Below are 18,507 nucleotides of genomic sequence, written 5' to 3' on the forward strand. Positions count from 1 at the left end.
CATTAGCTGTCCCCTCCCACTACAGAGTGAGCTCCTCGAGGCCCGGAATCTTTGTTTTGTTCACTGATTATCCTAGGAGCCTGGCATCTAAAGGGCCAGTAAACATTTGCTGAATGAGTGGCCCAATGAAGGAATGAATGGGAGTTGGGGACTTACCAGAGCCTGCTACCCACACCAGGATCAGGCAGCTCACAGGGAATGTGAGCCCAGAGCAAAGCTGCCCCATTGGGAGATCCTAAGATACCTGCTGAGAGAAAGTGAGTCATGTTAGTGCCAACAATGAGCCCTCTGTGTTCGCCAGGGCATGCATGTGCACGCTCTCTCTCTGTAATCATGAAACAAGACACCGACGCACAAAGCCCAGAATGAGAGCCAAAGAATGCCTTGTCCCAAGAGACACTTTTTTTTAAAAAAGATTTTATTATTTATTTATTTGTCAGACAGAGATCACAAGTAGGCAGAGAGTTAGGCAGAGAGAGAGAGAGAGGGGAAGCAGGCTCCCCGCCGAGCAGAGAGCCCGATGCGGGGCTCGATCCCAGGAACCATGGGACCATGACTGAGACGAAGGCAGAGGCTGTAACCCACTGAGCCACCCAGGCGCCCCCCAAGAGACACTTCTTGAGGGAAGCCCCATGACCTGCTAAATTTAAGCAACCCCTGCGACTTTAGAAAGTTCATGATGCACATTTGCTTGTTAAGACTCTGATAAGTCCTACAGTAAAGAAATTTATTTTTCTTCATCTAACCCAACACTTAGCAATTTATTTCCCTACTCAACCTTTGTGTGTGTGTGTGTGTGTGTGTGTGTTAAAACCCCAATTAAACCCCTAAAAGATTTACAATTCCTTTAAGTACATTTTGGAGATGTTCACCTGTTTAGCCTTACAGAGCTGGTTAAATAGATGGTGGAATAGCCACACAATAAAAATGATGCGTGAGTGTGTGGAGTGTGTTAGACTTATGTCAATGGCCCCAGTTCTTCACACCCCTCCTGGATCCATGTAACCTTTCAATGCCTCCACCACTACCACCCCTCTGGGCAGGGTGTTCACCCCTGCCCTTGGATTATGGGCTCAATCATGTTACTAGCTTTGGGCTGCCAAATATTAGCAAAGAGATGCATTGCAGAAGCGTGCTTTTGCACGACCACTGCCTTGAGAACACAGCCATGCTAGCCTGTGGGAGGATGGTGACATGGGACAATCCCGTGTCACAGGCGGTCCCATTCTGCATTAGTCAACAGGCAGCCATTCCCAGTCATGGAAGTGAGCTCCCCAGAGCCATGTAGCCAACCTGAGGCTGGCCACAGGTGCACAGCTGAGCCCAGTAAGCTCAGCCAAGCCCAGTTAAGTTGGCCCGCTGGACCTGAGCTAAACAAGCATCTCTTGTTAAATGCTCCTGGGGTTTTGCCATTCTGCCTCGGGTCATCACCCCACTACTCTGACTTCTAACCCCGTAGATTCCCTTTGTGTTTGTGTTTTACATGAATGGAATCGTCCACTGCCCCTACTGTGTTAATGGCATCCCATAATACATGACTGGGGAATAAGAATCAGAAAGGACAGACACCCCCCCCAAAAAAAACCCCACAATGCAAATTCCCCCCAAATTACAAGGCCTAGCAATAACCCCTGTATCAATGCTTCCAGATTTGTATCTATACAAACAGGGAGATAAATACGAACTTTATTAATTTTACTTATAGCATCCTCTGCCTACTAAAACTTCAATTTTAGTATTTAATATATATTTTTAAATATTTTTATTTATTTATTCGACAGACAGAGATCACAAGTAGGCAGAGAGGCAGGCAGAGAGAGGAGGAAGCAGGCTCCCCGCTGAGCAGAGAGCCCGATGTGGGGCTCGATCCCAGGACCCTGAGACCATGACCTGAGCCAAAGGCAGAGGCTTTAACCCACTGAGTCTCCCAGGCACCCCTAGTATTTAATATATTATTAAATATCATTCCATACCACTGTAGATCCAAAGCGTGAAATTCGTAGTATCCCCCATGCGTTGCCATTGGACTTTGAGCCTTTGTTTATTATTGTTATTATACACAGTGTGGTAATTGTGCCCATCCTTGGAGAACCATCACCCCATATTCCCCTGATCCTTACCTTAAGCTTATTTTTTCTCTTTTTTAAAAAAAGAGATTTATGTATGTATTTTAGCAGGGGGAGGGGCAGAGAGAGAGAGGCAGTCTCCCTGCTGAGCCGAGAGCCCCACACCAGGCTCGATCTCACGACCTGCTTGTGACCTGAGTGGAAATCAAGAGTTGGACACGCAACCAACTGAGCCACCCAGGTGCCCCTTTATCTTTTTCTTTCTTTCCTTTTTTCTTTTTTTTAAAGTATGTTGTTGATTTTTTTCTCATATTACAAAAGCCACATTTGATTGCTGTAGAAATTTTGGAGAAGAGGGACAGAGCAAACAAGCAAAAAAAGAATGCCTGTAATTCCATCACCTGGGAAAACACCTTTTTGCATCTGTTTCTCATCTTTTCTGTGAGTGTCTAGTTCAGCAGAATGGGCTGGTCCAACGTCTCCTGTTTCAGAGTGTGTCTATTTCTATGCGATGAAATACTGCTCAACACCCCTCCTGGCAATGGCTGTGTAGTGGGCTTCCGGAAGTTTAAGCACCTGCTCTGTCACTCCTTGTGAGCCTTGAGCAAACGGCTCTGTGCCTCAGTTTCCTACCCTGTAAAGAGGAGCTAATAACCGCTCCCATCTGACTGGGGTCTCATGAACACTACATGAGCTGACACGGTCAGAGTCCCAGGAGTCACTGGTCACTTTTGTTAAGAAAAACACTCAGAAGTGAACTCCCATGGGGGACAGGGAGTGTGTACTTTTTCCCCTCAACGCTCCCAGCACATAATGCCAAAGGCCCTCTAAAAAGCAAGGTACTAAGGTATGTTCCCAGCAATGCTGAGAGCACCTGCCTTCCCCACCCCCGCGTGGATCTCTATCATGGCTTCCAGGTTCCTTCTGCTGCTTGGTAGCTTTATGCTGTTAAGGCAGTTACCCTATCTTTCACAGCGTCAGCTTCCTTATCTGCAAAGTGGAAATGATACCAAGCTCAATCTCAAGGTCCTACAGCGAAAAGGAAGTGAGGTGTGTACCTCAAGCTGTCTGCACCCAGTGTCTGGAGCACAGGAGGCCTTCATGCCCCTGTTGGAAGCTCTCCACTTGCAGGACCTCCCCGGCCGGCCCTGCCTCCCTCCCCACCTGGCTTAGCACCTGTGCGCAGCGCTCCCGCCACCCGCACATCTTCATTTCCGGCTGCCCTTGGAACACACCGAACCCATTCCACCTCCAGACCTTTCCTCTTGCGGTGGTCCTTCTCGGTCTCTCTACCTCTCTGGCATTTATTCATTTTATTCACTCGTTTGTCCATAACGAATAAATTACCCCATAATTCTGCGGTGTATCTTTTAGAAGAAAGGGCATTCATTTTCCTACATAGCCACGAGGCAATCATCAAATCCAGGCAATTAACACTGAGGCATTACTGCCATCGGATCCCAGACCCTACCTATTTCCAGCTTGTTAATTGCCTCCATAATGCTCTTTGTAAGTCGAGGACCCAGGCTACGATCGTGTGTTACACCTGATCATCGTGCCATCCCAGCGTCCAGGTCTTGGCTTCGAGGACCGTCCCACACCAAATGGAGCAAGGGCTCCTTGAAGAAGTGGCTGACCCCAGGATCAGGGAAAGTGCACGATAAGTCTGGAATCCTTGCCTCAGAAAGTAAGGACGCACCCCACGAATGGTGGGGATTCGTCAAAAAAGACAAAGGACCCAGCTAACAGTATTTGGGGCTCAAACAGGCACAACTGAAGCACTGCAATAAACATACAGTAATCGATTTTAACTCTTGGAGTCAAACAGGGCACAAGAGCCTGCTCTGTTTTAGATCAACATGTGGGGGAAAAGGGGCACATCTATGTCTCTGTGGCAACCTTTAAGTATCTCCCCACAAAATCTGTATGGCTTATTAATTTAATAAGTCAAAATACTTACTAACTTTCCAACGTTCCATATATTATACACAATACTTCATATAGAGATGCAATTGTATCTAACTTTAGGTACAGAAACCTGGCAGGCACCACCTTCACCAGTCGCCAGGAATGGGAACAAATCAAGGTCTGGAGCTTTCTGAAACTAACCGCTCCGCCCCCCCACCCAAGAACACAGCCTTGTTTCTTGGCTGTTCTTGCCCCAAGTGCATAAATTGCAAGGAAGCATCAAACTTAACCGAGACCTGAAAAGAACGGAGTCTAGAAAAGAATTGGCATGTGCTCTTCGAAACATGCCTGGGCGGGGGGGGGGGTGCGTGGGGGCAAAAGGCGAGGACAGTGTGGGAGGGCTGCTCATTTTCAATTGTCTGTCATCCTGAGAGCCAGCCTTTGTCTGGTTCGCTGCTGGGTTCCTAGTGTCTGGCGCATAGCACTTGCTCAGTTAAATGCTTGTGGAATAACACTATCTTGGACATGATGTGGGGTCTCTAAGGGGCTCAGCATGGGACTGGAAACTCTCCCCAGGGGGAACCTGGAATCTGCTCAAAGCCCCGACTTGCTTCCCTTGTAGAGTCACAGGGAAGAGTAAGGAAGGAGGGGTCGGAATGTGGCGGTGGACCCATGACACTCGTTTCCTCCCCAAGGTTCCAGGAACTTTTCCTCTGATGGGTTCACAGATGCCCACAGCACCCTGTGGCAGAAAAGGCGAAATACAAAGTCCCACTAACTTTTCCTCTGACAAGTTCACACATGCCCACAGCATCCTGCGGCAGAAATGGCAAAGGTGTCGCTTGAGCTCTGATTTTGAATAAACAGAAACAGAGAGGGCAAGAAAATGTGGACAAAGTCACACAGCAGAAGGGCTACTATGATAAAGTCAATCCACCCTGGCCAGGGGAGACTAAAACGTGACATCTGTAGCAGTCAGGGTGGCTATCTTTGATCTGTTCCAGAGGGCACATCCAAATACGGGCACGTGTATGCCCATAGCCACGTGCGTGTGCACATGCTCACACACACACATACACACATGCACATGCCAGCTGGCTTCACGAACAAGCAGGGGCCGCATTCAAGGGAAATCACAGCCCGCGACAAGCAGTAACAGAAGAGCCTCCCTGAATATCACAGGGATGGAGGACAGAGATGCCATAAATAAGAGATGTAAAAAGAGTAATTACCAAGTGTGTGGGTCAAGCATACGGCAGGAGAAAATAATTTCAAGTTTACACTCTCAATCATGGGCTTCCTGACCCACTGGACTTGGCAGGCAACTCCAGGCTTCACTGCCAACCCAAACAGTGATGCCCTGCACATATTTTCTCTCTGACAGACTGCAGTTCCCGCTTCTCCACAGACGCTCATCTCCAGGTCATGGCTGAGCAGAACTGATGAGTGGAAACCGTTTCCTTAGGTCCAGCCAAAGATTCATGTAAACAAAATCCCGCCTGTCGAGTACTTACATTGTGCTTGGCACGTAGCTAAGCGCGTTAGGAGCATTACCTTATTGAACCTGCCCAAGAACCCTGCAAGATGGCCTGTTAATCCAACTTTCCATCTGGGAAAACTGAGGCCAGAGAGGTCAAGTAATTTGCCCATCAGGGCCCACAGCTGGCAAGAGGGGAGAGCTAGTGCCAGAACCCAGGTCTGTTGGCTTCTGAGCCCAAAGTGCATTCCAGTACATCAGTGTCTTCACCCTTCTAGAACTACGGAATGAACCCAACTAGATGAATGAAACAAGCCAGGAAGAGCTAGCCCTCCTGCTTGTCAGTTTCAAACATCAGCAGCCCCAGCACAGGACCGGGAACAGCAGGAAAGACCTAGGGCTTTTTAAATCTACAAACTCCCCACAAGCAGCTTAAAAAACCAAACAGGGATAAAAGCTAGTGGAAGTCATATTAACAGAGATAGGAGCACCAGGACAAGGGAGGTGACTGCCCAATCACATCTGTGCATCCCTTTGGAAAAAACCCTGCTGATCTGAATGAAACTTGGCTAGAGAATGGTAACTGACACATGGCCAGAAAAATCCCAGAGGGCCTAGAAAGGCTTTGCCTAAAGGCTCTGCCCCCCTACATCCTCCATGCTCATCATTCACTGAACAAACATATTTACAGCATGCCAAGTTTCACCCATTAAATTTTGCATTTCATTTTAGGAGTTCATAGATCTCCCCACAGCCTAAGTAAGGACTCCAGGTCAAAGACCCCTCTTCTAGGCAATGAGCAGTTTTTAAGGGTTTGAACAGTGACACAATTTTCCAAAAACCCAGTCCGGGGCTGAGAGAAGGATGGGGTGGGGCGGGGGGTGGGGGTTAGGAGTTACTGCAGACGTGACTCACTTCGTTTTCTTCCCCACGCCGGGGGGTGGGGTGGGGTGGGGGGGGGGTGGGGGGGTGGGGGGGTGGGAGGGGGGGCAGAGTCATTTTAAAATCAGGCCATGAGGGGTGTCTAGGTGGCTCAGTGGGTTGGGGCCTCTGCCTTCTGCTCACGTCATGATCCCAGAGTTCTGGGATTGAGGCCCGCATGGGGTTCTCTGCTCAGCAGGGAGCCTGCTTCCTCTCTCTGCCTGCCTCTCTGCCTACCTGTGGTCTCTGTCAAATAAATAAATAAAATCTTAAAAAAAAAAAAAAATCAGGCCATGAACTCCCTGCTCCTGCCCTTCACTGACCTCTGGGTCCTGAAGGGTGTCTTCACCCAGGCGCCCATGGAGAGATGCCTACTGTTCACGGCCCCGCCAAGAGGAGCATCTCCGACTCGGAATAAAACCCAAGCCCCAAAGTGCAAACGGCCAATCCAAAGGGCGCACCCTGTGTGATTCCATTTATGTTAACATTCTTGAAATGACAAAATTATAGAAATGGAGAACAGATTCGCGGTTGGCGGGTAGGAAGGGAGGTCCGTGTGGCTATAAAAGGCAACACAAGGGATCCCGGCATCGCTGTGTCTGGGCTGAAGACGCAGGCCTCAGCACGTGACAAAACTGCCCCGAACTAACTACGCACATGTGCACAAACGCGCACATGCGCAGATGCGTTCAAGTAAACAGGTGCCTCCTGAATGAGCTCAGGGGATGTCAATATCCTGGTCGTGGTGCTGTGCTACCGTTTCCTAAGTCGGTACTCTTGGGGGAGCCTGACTCTATCCTTTCTTACGACTGCAGGTGAGTCACAAATATCTTAAAAAAGTGTAAGAAAATGCAAAACCCAAACCAAGCAAAACCACCAAAACCCCTGAGCCCCGTGATCGTCTGGCCCCTGCTACACGTTCCACCATTTCCCCTGTACTGCCTCCCGGTCCCCCACAAATCTTCCGACCTGCTGGCTTCTGAGCACCTGGACAAGCTCCAAGCCTTTACACCCAGAAACCCCACCTATTGAGAGGTCCCCCGTTACCTCTTATCACAGCACCCTGTTTATTCCTGTCATATACTTATCACCATCTCTAATCATATGGCGGAGGTTACATGTGTGAATGTTTGTTTTATTTCAGGATGTAGATGGCAAAGATTGAAAGATCCTACTGTAAAAATATTTTCAACTTCCCCAGGTCAAAATACACCATTAAAAAAAAAAAAAAAAAAAAAAAAAAAAAGGCAAGCAAAGACCAGGAAAAGATAGCAATCTACACTGCAGAGGGATAAGGGCCTTCATATATAAAGAAGTTTAGAAATCAATAAAACAAAGGTCCCTTTACGAAAAAGAGGTAAAGGGGGCACCTGGGTGGCTCAGTGGGTTAAGCCTCTGTCTTCTGCCCAGGTCATGATCTCAGGGTCCTGGGATGGAGCCCCACATCAGGTTCTCTGCTTGGGGGGGTGCTTGCTTCCCCCTCTCTCTCTTCCTGCCTCTCTGCCTACTTGGGATCTCTCTCTCTCTCTCTGTCAAATAAATAAATAAAATCTTTTAAAAAAGAAAAAGAGGTAAAGGACCTAAGCGATTCACCCAAAACATATTCCATCTCGGCAACATAGGAAACCCTCTCATTCTGCTTATTAGCTCATGACGTTGGGAGTGTCAAAGATCACCTGTAGCACTTAAATTTCTCCATATACGTACTGTTTGTCTCCCCACCATGAGAATACAAGCCCCAAGCCACAAGAGGGCAGAGCTTTATGGCCGTTGTTTTGTCCCCAGGACCCGAATAGGGCCTGACCCATATGTAGTGTGTGCTCAGTAAACATCTATTAAATGTTATTGCTGGAAAGTCAAGAGTAACAAATTCTAGAATCTATTTTTAAACACTGAGTACCAGGCTTTTGCTTATGGTAATGGCTGTGCACACAGCTCTACGAGGTGGGAGCTGTTAAACCTCCCCCCCTTTTACAGATGAAGAGACTGAGGCACAGAGAAGTTACAAGCTGCCTGAACCCAGGCAGCCTCGCTCCAGTACCCATGTGCCTGACTGCTGATTTTGCTGCCTTTCGAAATGCAGCCCCTGCCACCCTGCGATGTGGTGCTGTTGGCCACGACTGAGGGTCAGAGACGGCAAGTGGCAAGCGACAAAGCCAAGGTCAGGGAGGGAGGAAGCAGCACTTGGTGAGAATCTGAGCCTGCAACACGTGGGAAAACCCTCCTGCTGGCAGTGAGGTACTCTTAACTTACTCTTTGTTTGGGAGGACGTGAGTGGCAAGTCTTGAAATGTCAGAGTCCAGCAGCAGTCGGGAGTGACCTGGCGGCTCTTCCTGAGCCCGACGGGGTGCAGGGTCTCCTGCTCTCCGCTCCTCTTCCCTCTCTTGACCGCAAACCGGCTTGAAGGGGGGCTGGATGGGCAGACGGGATGCAGCCAGTCCCATGACAGGCGCACATGAAGAGGAGGCCAGTGACAGTGGGGGCTCTGTGTGGCCTCGCTGGGGAGCCGCTGACCCCTGGAGCTCCAGAATGTAGTCAGCCAGGAGCTTCCTCTGCCCTCTGGGACAGCTGGGCCGCCCTGGCAGGGGGCCAGAGACACACTCCTCCCCGGAGCAGCAGCCTTCCCAGAACTGCTGCCCGGCTGGGGTTCCCAGAACTGGCAGCTGCGTCAGTGGCCCCACCCAGCTGGTGATGCAGGCCCGGCCAGGGTTCCAAAATGGCCTGGCCTCTGCCTCCTCGGCTCGAAGCCCAGCGGGTGGAGGGGACAGGTAGCGGTAGGCTGGTCCTACTCCCACTGCAGGCGAGAACCCAACAAGGTCCAGCAGGCTCCCTGTGGACCTACTGTGTACTTCCACTCCTCGCCCACTTGCCCGCACCCATGGGTGTTCCTGCTGTATTTTCTGAGCGCCTACTATGTGCCAGCAACCACCGAAGCGGAAAGCCATTCATTCATTCATTCATTCATTCATTCATTCATCCATTCGTTTCTTCCTTCTTCCCTTTGACGAATACTTGGAAAGAGAAGTTACTGGAGGTTTCTGAGCAGAGATATGACCCTATGAGACTTTTCAACCCATCCCCTCTGGTTGTGTGTCTGAAAGGCCCGTGGGGTCAAGGGCAGAAGCAAGCACTGGTGAGGAGCCTACTGCACTGGTCCTGGCAGCAGGTGCCGGGAAGGATTAGCAGGAACGGGCCGACTTCCAGATCGGCTGAAGGCAGAGCCAACAGGATTCGCCAACAGAATGGACTTTGGGAAGAGAATGGATCGGGGTTGGGTGTGACTGTCGTTTGTTCCTGAGCCACAAGAAGGCTGGGGCTGCCCTGGATCAGGGTGCCATGGAGTGGGGGGGTGGGGGGCATGTGAGAAAGAGGCCTGCCGGGGGCAGCAGAGCGGGGGGTGTGGGAAGCAGTATCAGGAAAGCTAAGGGCTGTTCGGGGAAGATCCAAGCGGGTCCTCGAGGGTCAGGTGTCCCTAGAGGGATGAATGAGAACTCCCCAGGGAGGGCAGGGGTGGGTGCGTGGAGAGGGAATAGAATATCCTACTGTGGGCTCATGAGGACAGGCAACATGGCATCCACAGCTCCCGGCCCCCCATCCATAAACGACCGTGCGTCTTCTATTCTATTTTTATTTCTACACTTACATAGTGCTCCCTTAGTACCAGGCACTGTTCTAGATGCTTTAAGTCCTCCCTTTGAGGAGGGGACTACAATGTTTGATCCTGATGAGTCTTAGGAGAGGGAAAGATCAGGGGAAGGGATGCATGAGGAACAAGGGAACAGTCAGGGAGGAGGGAGAACACAGCCCAGCTCCCTCCCCACAAGACAGGCCCTTGGCTACATCAACAAAGAGAAAGGAGAGGTCACAGGGCCAGAGGACAATACTGTCAAGCAGGTATAGCACGTGATTCAGACTCCGTCCATCCCCAGGGCAGTGGGGAGCCACTGAAGGCGGTTAAGCAGGAGAGGAGCTGTGCATCCGCCAGAAAGTCCACTCCAGCTTGTGTGTGGAGAAGGGCTGGGGGTTTGAGCCCCATGTGGCTGGGTTAGGAGGGCAGGGGCTGCTGGAGGAGAGGGACAGACTCAGCCCTGCGTGGGAGGTAGAGATTGACTTGCTGATGGCTGGTGGTGATGGGGGGAGGGGACTGGGAGGCGGAAGTGGCCTGAGGCTGGGCAGTAGGTGGCAATGGGTGGCGCCAGGAAGATCACATGCCCAGCCACACTGTGGACGTGGCAAGTCCGAGCGGGTGGTGGGCCCCCGGAGGGCATCCAGCAGGCAGTATGTTCCACTGGCCTAGAGCTCAGAAGGAAGGCTCAGGCTGGAGACAGGCTGAGAGTCATCAGCTGTATCTGAAGCCCAGGGGGCTGTGTAGAGAGAGACAGAGCCATGTCTGAGAAGGCCAGGAGGGGGCTGGAGACCACGGGACATGGCTGGAGGGGACACTGTCTTGGAGACACTCAGGTCGGCTATACCTACATTGAGTCCAAGCTGCCAATGGGAAGCCTGCAGAGGTGGGGAGGCCCCACAGAGAAGCCTGAAAGCCATGCCCATCCTCAGAAGGTCCCCAGAGCCCCAAAGAGGAGGCGGAGCCTGAGGACCGTGAATCCAGACACCCGGTCTGGAGTAGCAGCTGACCGCCCCCTCGTCACTTGCAAGCCCATTTCTCTGCTCAGCACTCAGTCCTCGTGGCCTATCACATACACACGTGTCCTGTGCATGTCCAAACTGCCCCCCCCCCAGGACGCCAGTGCCCACAAGGCCGGAGGCTGTGTCCACCCTGTTCGTTGCTGGGGCCCTAGAACCTAGGACATGCTCAGCACACCCAGTGGTGGGGGGGTGGGGCGGGCAAGGGTATTTGCTGAATGCAGCCGTCCCTGATGAAGATGTGGACACAGACCCCCAAGCTGGAATTATCCATTATCCACCTCTCACAGCCGGATAAACACTGACCAATTCTGGCTCAGAATCTCCTTAGATTCCTTTATGCAGGCCCTGAACTTGGCCACCGGGAAAACTGACCTCGAGAGCTGGTAATTGGGGCATTACCATGATTATGGCCCTGGCCCCAGGACACTGATTAGATTTTGGCTGTCTTAGTGACAGTCTCCCAGCGGGCCTGCTTCCTGAGGTCTGTTGAAGGCACCGTGAATGCTCCTGCCTGTCCCCATTTCCTCCAGCCATTAGAGAACATACCCTGGGCCCTTCCGCCTGTGACTTCCACCCCCACCTCCCAGAAGGCCCGGCCTTAGTCTCGGTCACACCAGACTCTGCTCTGAACTTGAACTTCACCGACGGGCTTAACCCTGACATCAACCCGAAGACTATGGCAGGTGCAGTATTATCCCCACCGCAGACGCAGGAAGCATTCTTCTGGCCCTGTTTGCCCAGCCCTCACCCCTGAACTTGTCTCAACAACGACCAGGACTTTGCCCTCTGGGCCAACCCAGAGCCAGGCCAATCAGGTCCACACAGGAAGAGTTTCTGTTCACTTTCTGTCTGCAGACGGGCACTGCGGGGGAGGAGTCTCTCCCCAGAGCTCTTCCCATTGTCCCCCACCCCCATATTATTCCTGGCACAGTCAGGGACACATGGACGTGTGGGGCCACTCACACAGGGACCCCAGTGCATCGGAGACACAGAAGCCTAACTCTGGGCCTGAGTGGCCAGGCCTTGCCCTGATTGTCTGACAGGCCTTGGCAAGCTGGGGTTCCTCTCGGGGCCTCTGTCTCCTCATCTATGAAGTGAGGGCAGAACCACTTGCCTCACCGGTGCTGCAAGGAGAAGAGGAGACCAGGGCGGAAGAGGCCCTGCGACAGCAGGGATGGATGGAGCAGGGAACGAAAGTTCATCTCCAAGCACCACATAAAGCCTCTGAGACCCTCAGTCCCCGACAGTGGCCACGTCAGGTCTCACGGGGGCATATGGAAGAGGACGCCGGGTGCCAAAGGGCAGATCGACTCCATGGACAAGAAGTTCCAAAGGAGACAAACTGATCTTGGGGTCACAAGTCAGGAACTGTCCCTGGTTTCGGGGGGCAGGAGGGAAGCTTCTGGGGGGCTGGCCAAGCTCTGTTTTTAGGCGGCGTTCCGCACTTTTGCACACCAAGGGAAAAGGCACGAAGCTGTGCACCCGTCTGCACAGAGGGAGGAAAAGGGAAGAAGGAGGAGAGAGGCCATGTCCTCTAGGCTCAGGACCGCCAGCCCCCGCCCCCGACCCAGCAGTCCTCTCCAGACAGCACTTCCAGCCCCCCTCGGTCTTTCCTGGGGCCACCGACTCTCCACTCACCTGCCTCTGCTCTCGCGGCTCACAGCCATGCCCCCACCCAGAGTTGACCCAAGGATCTAAGTGAGCTCAGACACATGACAGACAGACCCATATGACATGACACATGACAGCGCGGTGGGCCCAGGGCCAGTCCTGAAGGGCAACTGTCACTCCAACAAAGCTGCTTTCTGTCACCTCCACGAAGGCCTGGGCATTGCTAGGTCTCTTGACATTTCGAAAAGAAGCTTGAAATCCAGATTTCCATGCCCCCTTTTCTAATTTTTTAAAATCTGGAAAGCAGTTCCAGTTTCAAAACCCACACCGCAAATCTGTAGTCCCTCTTTCGCTTCCAGCCACCAGCAGACGTCCTCCAGGGTCGGGGCGAGGGTGTCCCAGGACACCACCACCAAGATGCACAAGCAGCCACAGGTGGAGACCCCACAGCTTCCCTGAGCACTGCCCCCCCCCCAAAGGCAAAGGGCTGCCTTCTCAGAGGTCCCCTGCCCTCTGTTCCCATTAGCTCTTGTTCATTACGGGATGTGGTTGTCAGGGTGATGAGAACCAGAGTGGAGCTGGAGAACCACACCTCCCTCCCCAAATCACCTGTTCTTTGTGGCCGAGCAGCATCACCCGGGCAAGGGAGGAGAGTCAAAATTCTGCAAGCCCCACGCCTTCCTCCTTCAGAGGGGAGGAGGCCCGCCTGCCAACACTGCGCTCTCCCAGCCCGGCTCCACCGGTCCCCAAAGGTGCCACAGACTCCCCCCTCGATGCCCACCTCGTGTGCCACCCCCACGGACCCGACGACTGCTCAAACCCCGCTCTTCCCTCAGCCCTTCTCCTGGCTGTCCCTCCATCCCAGCATCCCTTCCAGTCTCAGCAGTACTGAGCTGTGCCTTCTTTCCTCTCCTTTTCCAGACTGGAAGCTCCTCCAGGCCAGAGACTGTGTCTTACTCATCGTCTGTGGGAACAGAGGAGGCAGCCAGCCAGGGGGCAGCCGCCATGAAATTGATCTTCACCCTCTGGGAGTGGTCCCTGCCCTCCAGGTCCTCCTCCGTCCTCACTGCCTGGAACGTCAGCCCATGTTCACACCCAGTGACTAACCCGCGCACAGGGATGTTGGCAGCACTTTTCATATCCATGACTGTCGCCATTTTCACAGGAACTGGAGAGAGAGGCAAAGTGAGTCATAGCCCCATTTTATGGATGAGGAAAGTAAGACCCAAACAGGCCAAAGGACTTGCTGCAGATTACAGAGCAAGTGGGTTGCCAAGCCGAGACTGAGATGTACGTTGTCTTTTGTTTTTAATTTATGTGGCTCCAAGACTAAGGTCAAAGAAAAGTCACGAAAATGCATATAAAGAGAACAGGCATAGGAATATGAATACCGAATAAAATGGAATTCAAGGCAATAAAGTACAAAAGAGAGAAAGCTGGGTGTTTTATGATAAGAGCAACAATTCACCAAGAAGGTATAAAAATCATGAACCCTCCTTCTACTCATATATTCTATTTCTATGCACCAAACAATATGGGTTTGAAAATAAAGAAAAAACAAAAACAGACACAAAACCAGAAAATATGAAGGATGTCATGATCAAGATTGAGCTCATAGATTTCTAAAACTTTACACCCACCAGAAAATATACATCCTTTCAAACACATGAAGAACATCCAAAAAAACTGACCAGAGGAATCTCACAAGGACCTCAACAAATTCTCCGTCACTGATCTCACACAATTCATAAATATTGACCATTATGCAATAAACTTAAACTCCAACAATACAAAAATAAGTTTAAAAAAAGCCATGCGCCTTCAAAAAAAAAAAGTTTTAAGTGTGTAACATTTGCAATCAAAAGGGAAATTGTAAATTTTAGCAATGAAGGACATTGTGTAAGAAAGACATGTGGAATGAAGCCAAAGGAGTACTCGGAGGAAAAAACATAGCCACTTAGCCTGAAGCACATTTACTACAAAACAAGAAAGCCTGAAAATAAGTGTTAGCCTCAGATAAGGAGTTTCAGAATGCAAGAAACTTTGATGGACAGCAATGTAGAAGAGGAGGTATTAGCTGGAAAGCCCAATGTGAACTGCAAGGGGGATGTGACCACTCAGAAGCATGATTGCAGGTTATATCAACAGAGGTGATATCCAAGGAGGTGATAGTCTCCCTCCCCCCGTGGCTGGGCAGGCTTTGGTGGGAGGCAATGGGTTTGACTTTGAGCAATTGGATCATGTCTGAAGCCAGGCTGAATTCTTTACAATTCCCTGAGTCAGGAAGAATGACTGAAAGAACCAGGACTCTGAATTTCTAGTAAGAGAAAAACTGGGCTCAGGTTGGAAGGCGCTGGTTACTACTTCCAAAGGGAAGAACCAGAGCCAGAACGTGAACACTACTGGAAAGTTAATTTGGCTAAGTCTCGGGAAAGATTTTTCTCCCAGTTAGAGCTGTCCAGCTGTGAAAATATGGCTTCTGGAAGGCCTACACTCCATCTCCAGATGCAAGATTGTTAAGAGGCTGCGGCTCCACGGGCTTGGAGGGCTGCCTGTCCACAGATCTGGTGTCTCTCCTCTCCACAGAAGTTCCGTTTCCTCTTTTGAAAAGGCAGAACACTCGGGGCGCCTGGGTGGCTCAGTGGGTTAAAACCTCTGCCTTCGGCTCAGGTCATGGTCCCGGGGTCCTGGGATCGAGCCCCACATCGGGCTCTCTGCTTGGCGGGGAGCCTGCTTCCTCCTCTCTCTCTATGCCTGCCTCTCTCCCTACTTGTGATCTGTCAAATAAATAAATAAAATCTTAAAAAAAAAAAAAAAGAAAAGAAAAGGCAGAACACTCTCCTGGCACAGGAAAACCTCAGGGCCACCCCAGTTCTCCAAAATGGCTGCTGGTGACTCTGTTCCCTCATTTCTGACCAAGAAAGGTAGTTTCTTTTAGATGCTACTGCTTGGGCTGGATGGCTCAGAAGAGCAGTTAAATGCACAGGCTCCCAGGTCAGCAGCCTCAGGGTTGAACCCGGACTCTGTCTCTTTGGCATTTTGTCACCCAGATCACCCACCCTGAGCCTCAGTTTCCTCCTCGGGGAAATGGGGAGGCACCTGCTCGCCTACCCACCTTCACCCAGGTCAGTGCCTGATGTGGAGAGGGGCCTCTACTCATCCTCTTCCACACACCGCCCCCCACCTCACGCTTTGGTGTGTCCTCACTGTTTGGGGCCAGGAAGGCTCTCGTTGGTACAATGATAAGTACAATGACTAGTTCATTGGAAACACCATCCTGATCCGGATCCGATCCCACGACGTGTTGAAACACCGTGGTGAATTCTGAGGATGCTGGAGCTGCTGGCTTCACAGCTGTGCTCTGCCACCTGTGCGGCCCTGGCCAAGTCACTCAACGACTCTGTGCCCGTTGCTTCCTCTGTAAAGTCTGGATGAGAGCAGTTCCTACTCTGCCAGCCCCTTTCACAAGGTGAATGAGGTACCTGCAGGTGTCTGGTTTCTGTTTTACCTCCCCGACCTGTGTTCTTTCCCCTCTCAGTCTTGCTCGATTCCTTCCAACCACAGCAGTGTTCCTGGGGGTCAGACATACCAAGCTTGGTCCCACCTCGGGGCCTTTGCACCTGCTGTTCCCCCTGCAGGAATCACTCTCTTCTTTCCCTGGATGTCCACACGTCTTTTTTTTTTTAACCTCGGGTCTTAGCTCAAAAGTCACCTCCCTCCCTAGAATGTCAGCTCCACGAGGGCTCTTGCTTCTGTGTCACTGTTGTGTCCCCTGTCCCTAACGTGTTTGCTGAGGGAGTGTAAGCGTGGAGCTAACACTCAAGGCATGTGTGTACCCGTTACTTTTTGGTGTGCGGTCTGTCCCTTTATAAACCCGCTGCTCAGAAGGACAGTCCTTCCCTTTTAGGAAATGTTCCACCAAACCCAGGGGGCCAAGCTCTCTTCCCCTCACGGGGACCCACTTCCTCCCTCTCTCCCTGTGGCGGCGAGGGGGGACTCAGATGCCAGTCCAGCTGGTGATCCTCTCCAGTGAGTCAGCGCCCAGGCCGGTTTGAGCAAAGCCCGGGGATCTCGAAAGCAAACTCGAGAGCCCTAGGGTGAGAACAAGTCAGTCAGAGCCAAACCTGAACTCTCAGAGGCCTGGTCACTTGTCGGGAAGGGAAAGACATGCATGTTCAGACAGATCTGTGCACCCAGAGCCAGGGACAAGCAGCAAGCCGGGAAGCGGGGATTGGCAGGGTGGACAAGACCTTCCCTGGGGTTCCCTCCACCTGGCCCGTTCTTCCCCCGGCCTCTGCCCCCCGCAACTTCCTCAACGTCGCTCCTCACAGAGGCTGCCCTGGAGCCCGCACTCGCCCTGCTTTACTTTTCCTCCCAGTCCTGACGGGATATTCCCTGTTCTCCTGTGTGAAGTCAGGGCTGACCAGGCCTGTCTCAGAATTCATGGTAACTCAGATTACAGAAAGGTCACCTGGTATAAAATCCCACCTGACCTAACCACCCTGCCTCCCCACCAGGGGTCCAGCACTCCCCAGATCGCTCACATTCATTCCTCTGCAGTGAGACACACAAGCATTCATATCAGGGAAGCATAAACAAACACATTAAAGTGCCTCGTGATTAGTTCGCCTCAGGTCTCACTTCCCTTGGGATCATGGAAAAACTTTCAGTTTCCAGAGCCTGCAGACTTCAGCATTAGAAATAAGGGGCGGGGTGGGTAGAGCTGTCTGTATCAGTTTGCTTATGTTTTGCCTGTCTTATTAACTGGAACTGAAATTCCAAGACAGCAGAGACTTTGTCCACTGCTCTATCGGGAGCTCCCGGAAATATTGATAAATACTTAAAGAAATAAATGAGCAAGCTAGGGGCTGGGTATGGAGAAGTGACTGTCCTAAGAAGAAGAGAAACAGTAATCACTGAGCCGTGGGCAAGGTGTCTATGGAAACTATCTCATGAACACCCGTCCAATACCCATTTTAGTGACAGGCAAACTGAGGCTTAGAGAGGTTCAGCACCTTGCTCAAGATCCCACAGATAGGAAACAGCAAGGTCTAAATTTGAACCCAGCACCCCCACCCCCACCCCACCCCGGTCTGCAAGCCTGTACTCTCCTCTCTGCCTTGGGCTCTGAGAAGCAGTGACTTCCTGGAAGTCACACATCAGGGACACAACCTGTTTGGTGCAGGACAACCTGGCCACCGCAAGACCCTTCAGTCTCCGCTGGGCTTCTGGTCCACACTCCTGCAAGGGCAAGTTCATACGACATGTAGGCAAGCCACTGGCCTCTCTTCTAGCCTAGCCAAGGGAATTCAGGTCAGAAATGACCACAGGAAATGCTCAGAAAGCTGTCCCCAGAGCTAACGTGAGCAAACTGGCACAGTGGGAAGGAACGCAGGCTGGGAAGAAAAGCAGATTCAAGTCCCTCCCGGTCACTTCCAAATATACGGCCTTGGCCAAGGTCACTGCACACATCCCTGGAAAAATGGGTAGATTAAATCCCATCCAGTGAGGCTCATTTATTTACTTAACAAACACATTGTGCTCATTCTGTGCCAGGCACTGTCTGGCACTTGACCATTATCCTTACATTTAATCATCATTACAGTAGTAAAAAGTCGTCACTACCCTTTCATAAATGGGAAGACCGAGGTCCTGAGAAATTAGTTAACTGTAAACCCAGCATCTGAACCTGGGCAATCTGGCTCCAGAGCCCTGGCTCTTAACCTCCACACTGTGCTTCTTAATGGGCAAAAAGAGTCATGAACATTTGTTGCGATGTACTATGCAAGGGAAATCACGTCAAGTATCTTAAAAAACATGATGTCCTCAACCTTCACGAAAGTCCAACTTGAAAAATGAGAAGCACCCAGCGTGGGG

The 18,507-nt window shown here is 51.4% G+C and overlaps 1 protein-coding gene across 4 annotated transcripts in view; it reads right to left on the reverse strand.

Annotated features, from left to right (window-relative positions):
- IL4R (interleukin 4 receptor) overlaps window positions 1–18,507 on the reverse strand; it is a 36,101-nt gene that overhangs the window by 15,511 nt on the left and 2,083 nt on the right. The window contains exons 2-3 of one of the 4 annotated variants that reach the window (XM_045993078.1): window positions 8,626–8,783; window positions 157–244 (exon numbers count right to left, since the gene is read on the reverse strand). In XM_045993078.1, the coding sequence (XP_045849034.1) occupies window positions 157–226 (70 nt within the window). In that variant the 5' untranslated portion in view covers window positions 227–244; window positions 8,626–8,783. Of the gene's footprint in view, window positions 1–156; window positions 248–8,625; window positions 8,784–18,507 lie in introns of all 4 variants that reach the window. The other 3 variants (XM_045993077.1, XM_045993075.1, XM_045993076.1) reach the window with 3 other exon arrangements.

This window comes from Meles meles, chromosome 21 (genome assembly GCF_922984935.1).
Source record: "Meles meles chromosome 21, mMelMel3.1 paternal haplotype, whole genome shotgun sequence".
Taxonomy (NCBI): domain Eukaryota; kingdom Metazoa; phylum Chordata; class Mammalia; order Carnivora; family Mustelidae; genus Meles; species Meles meles.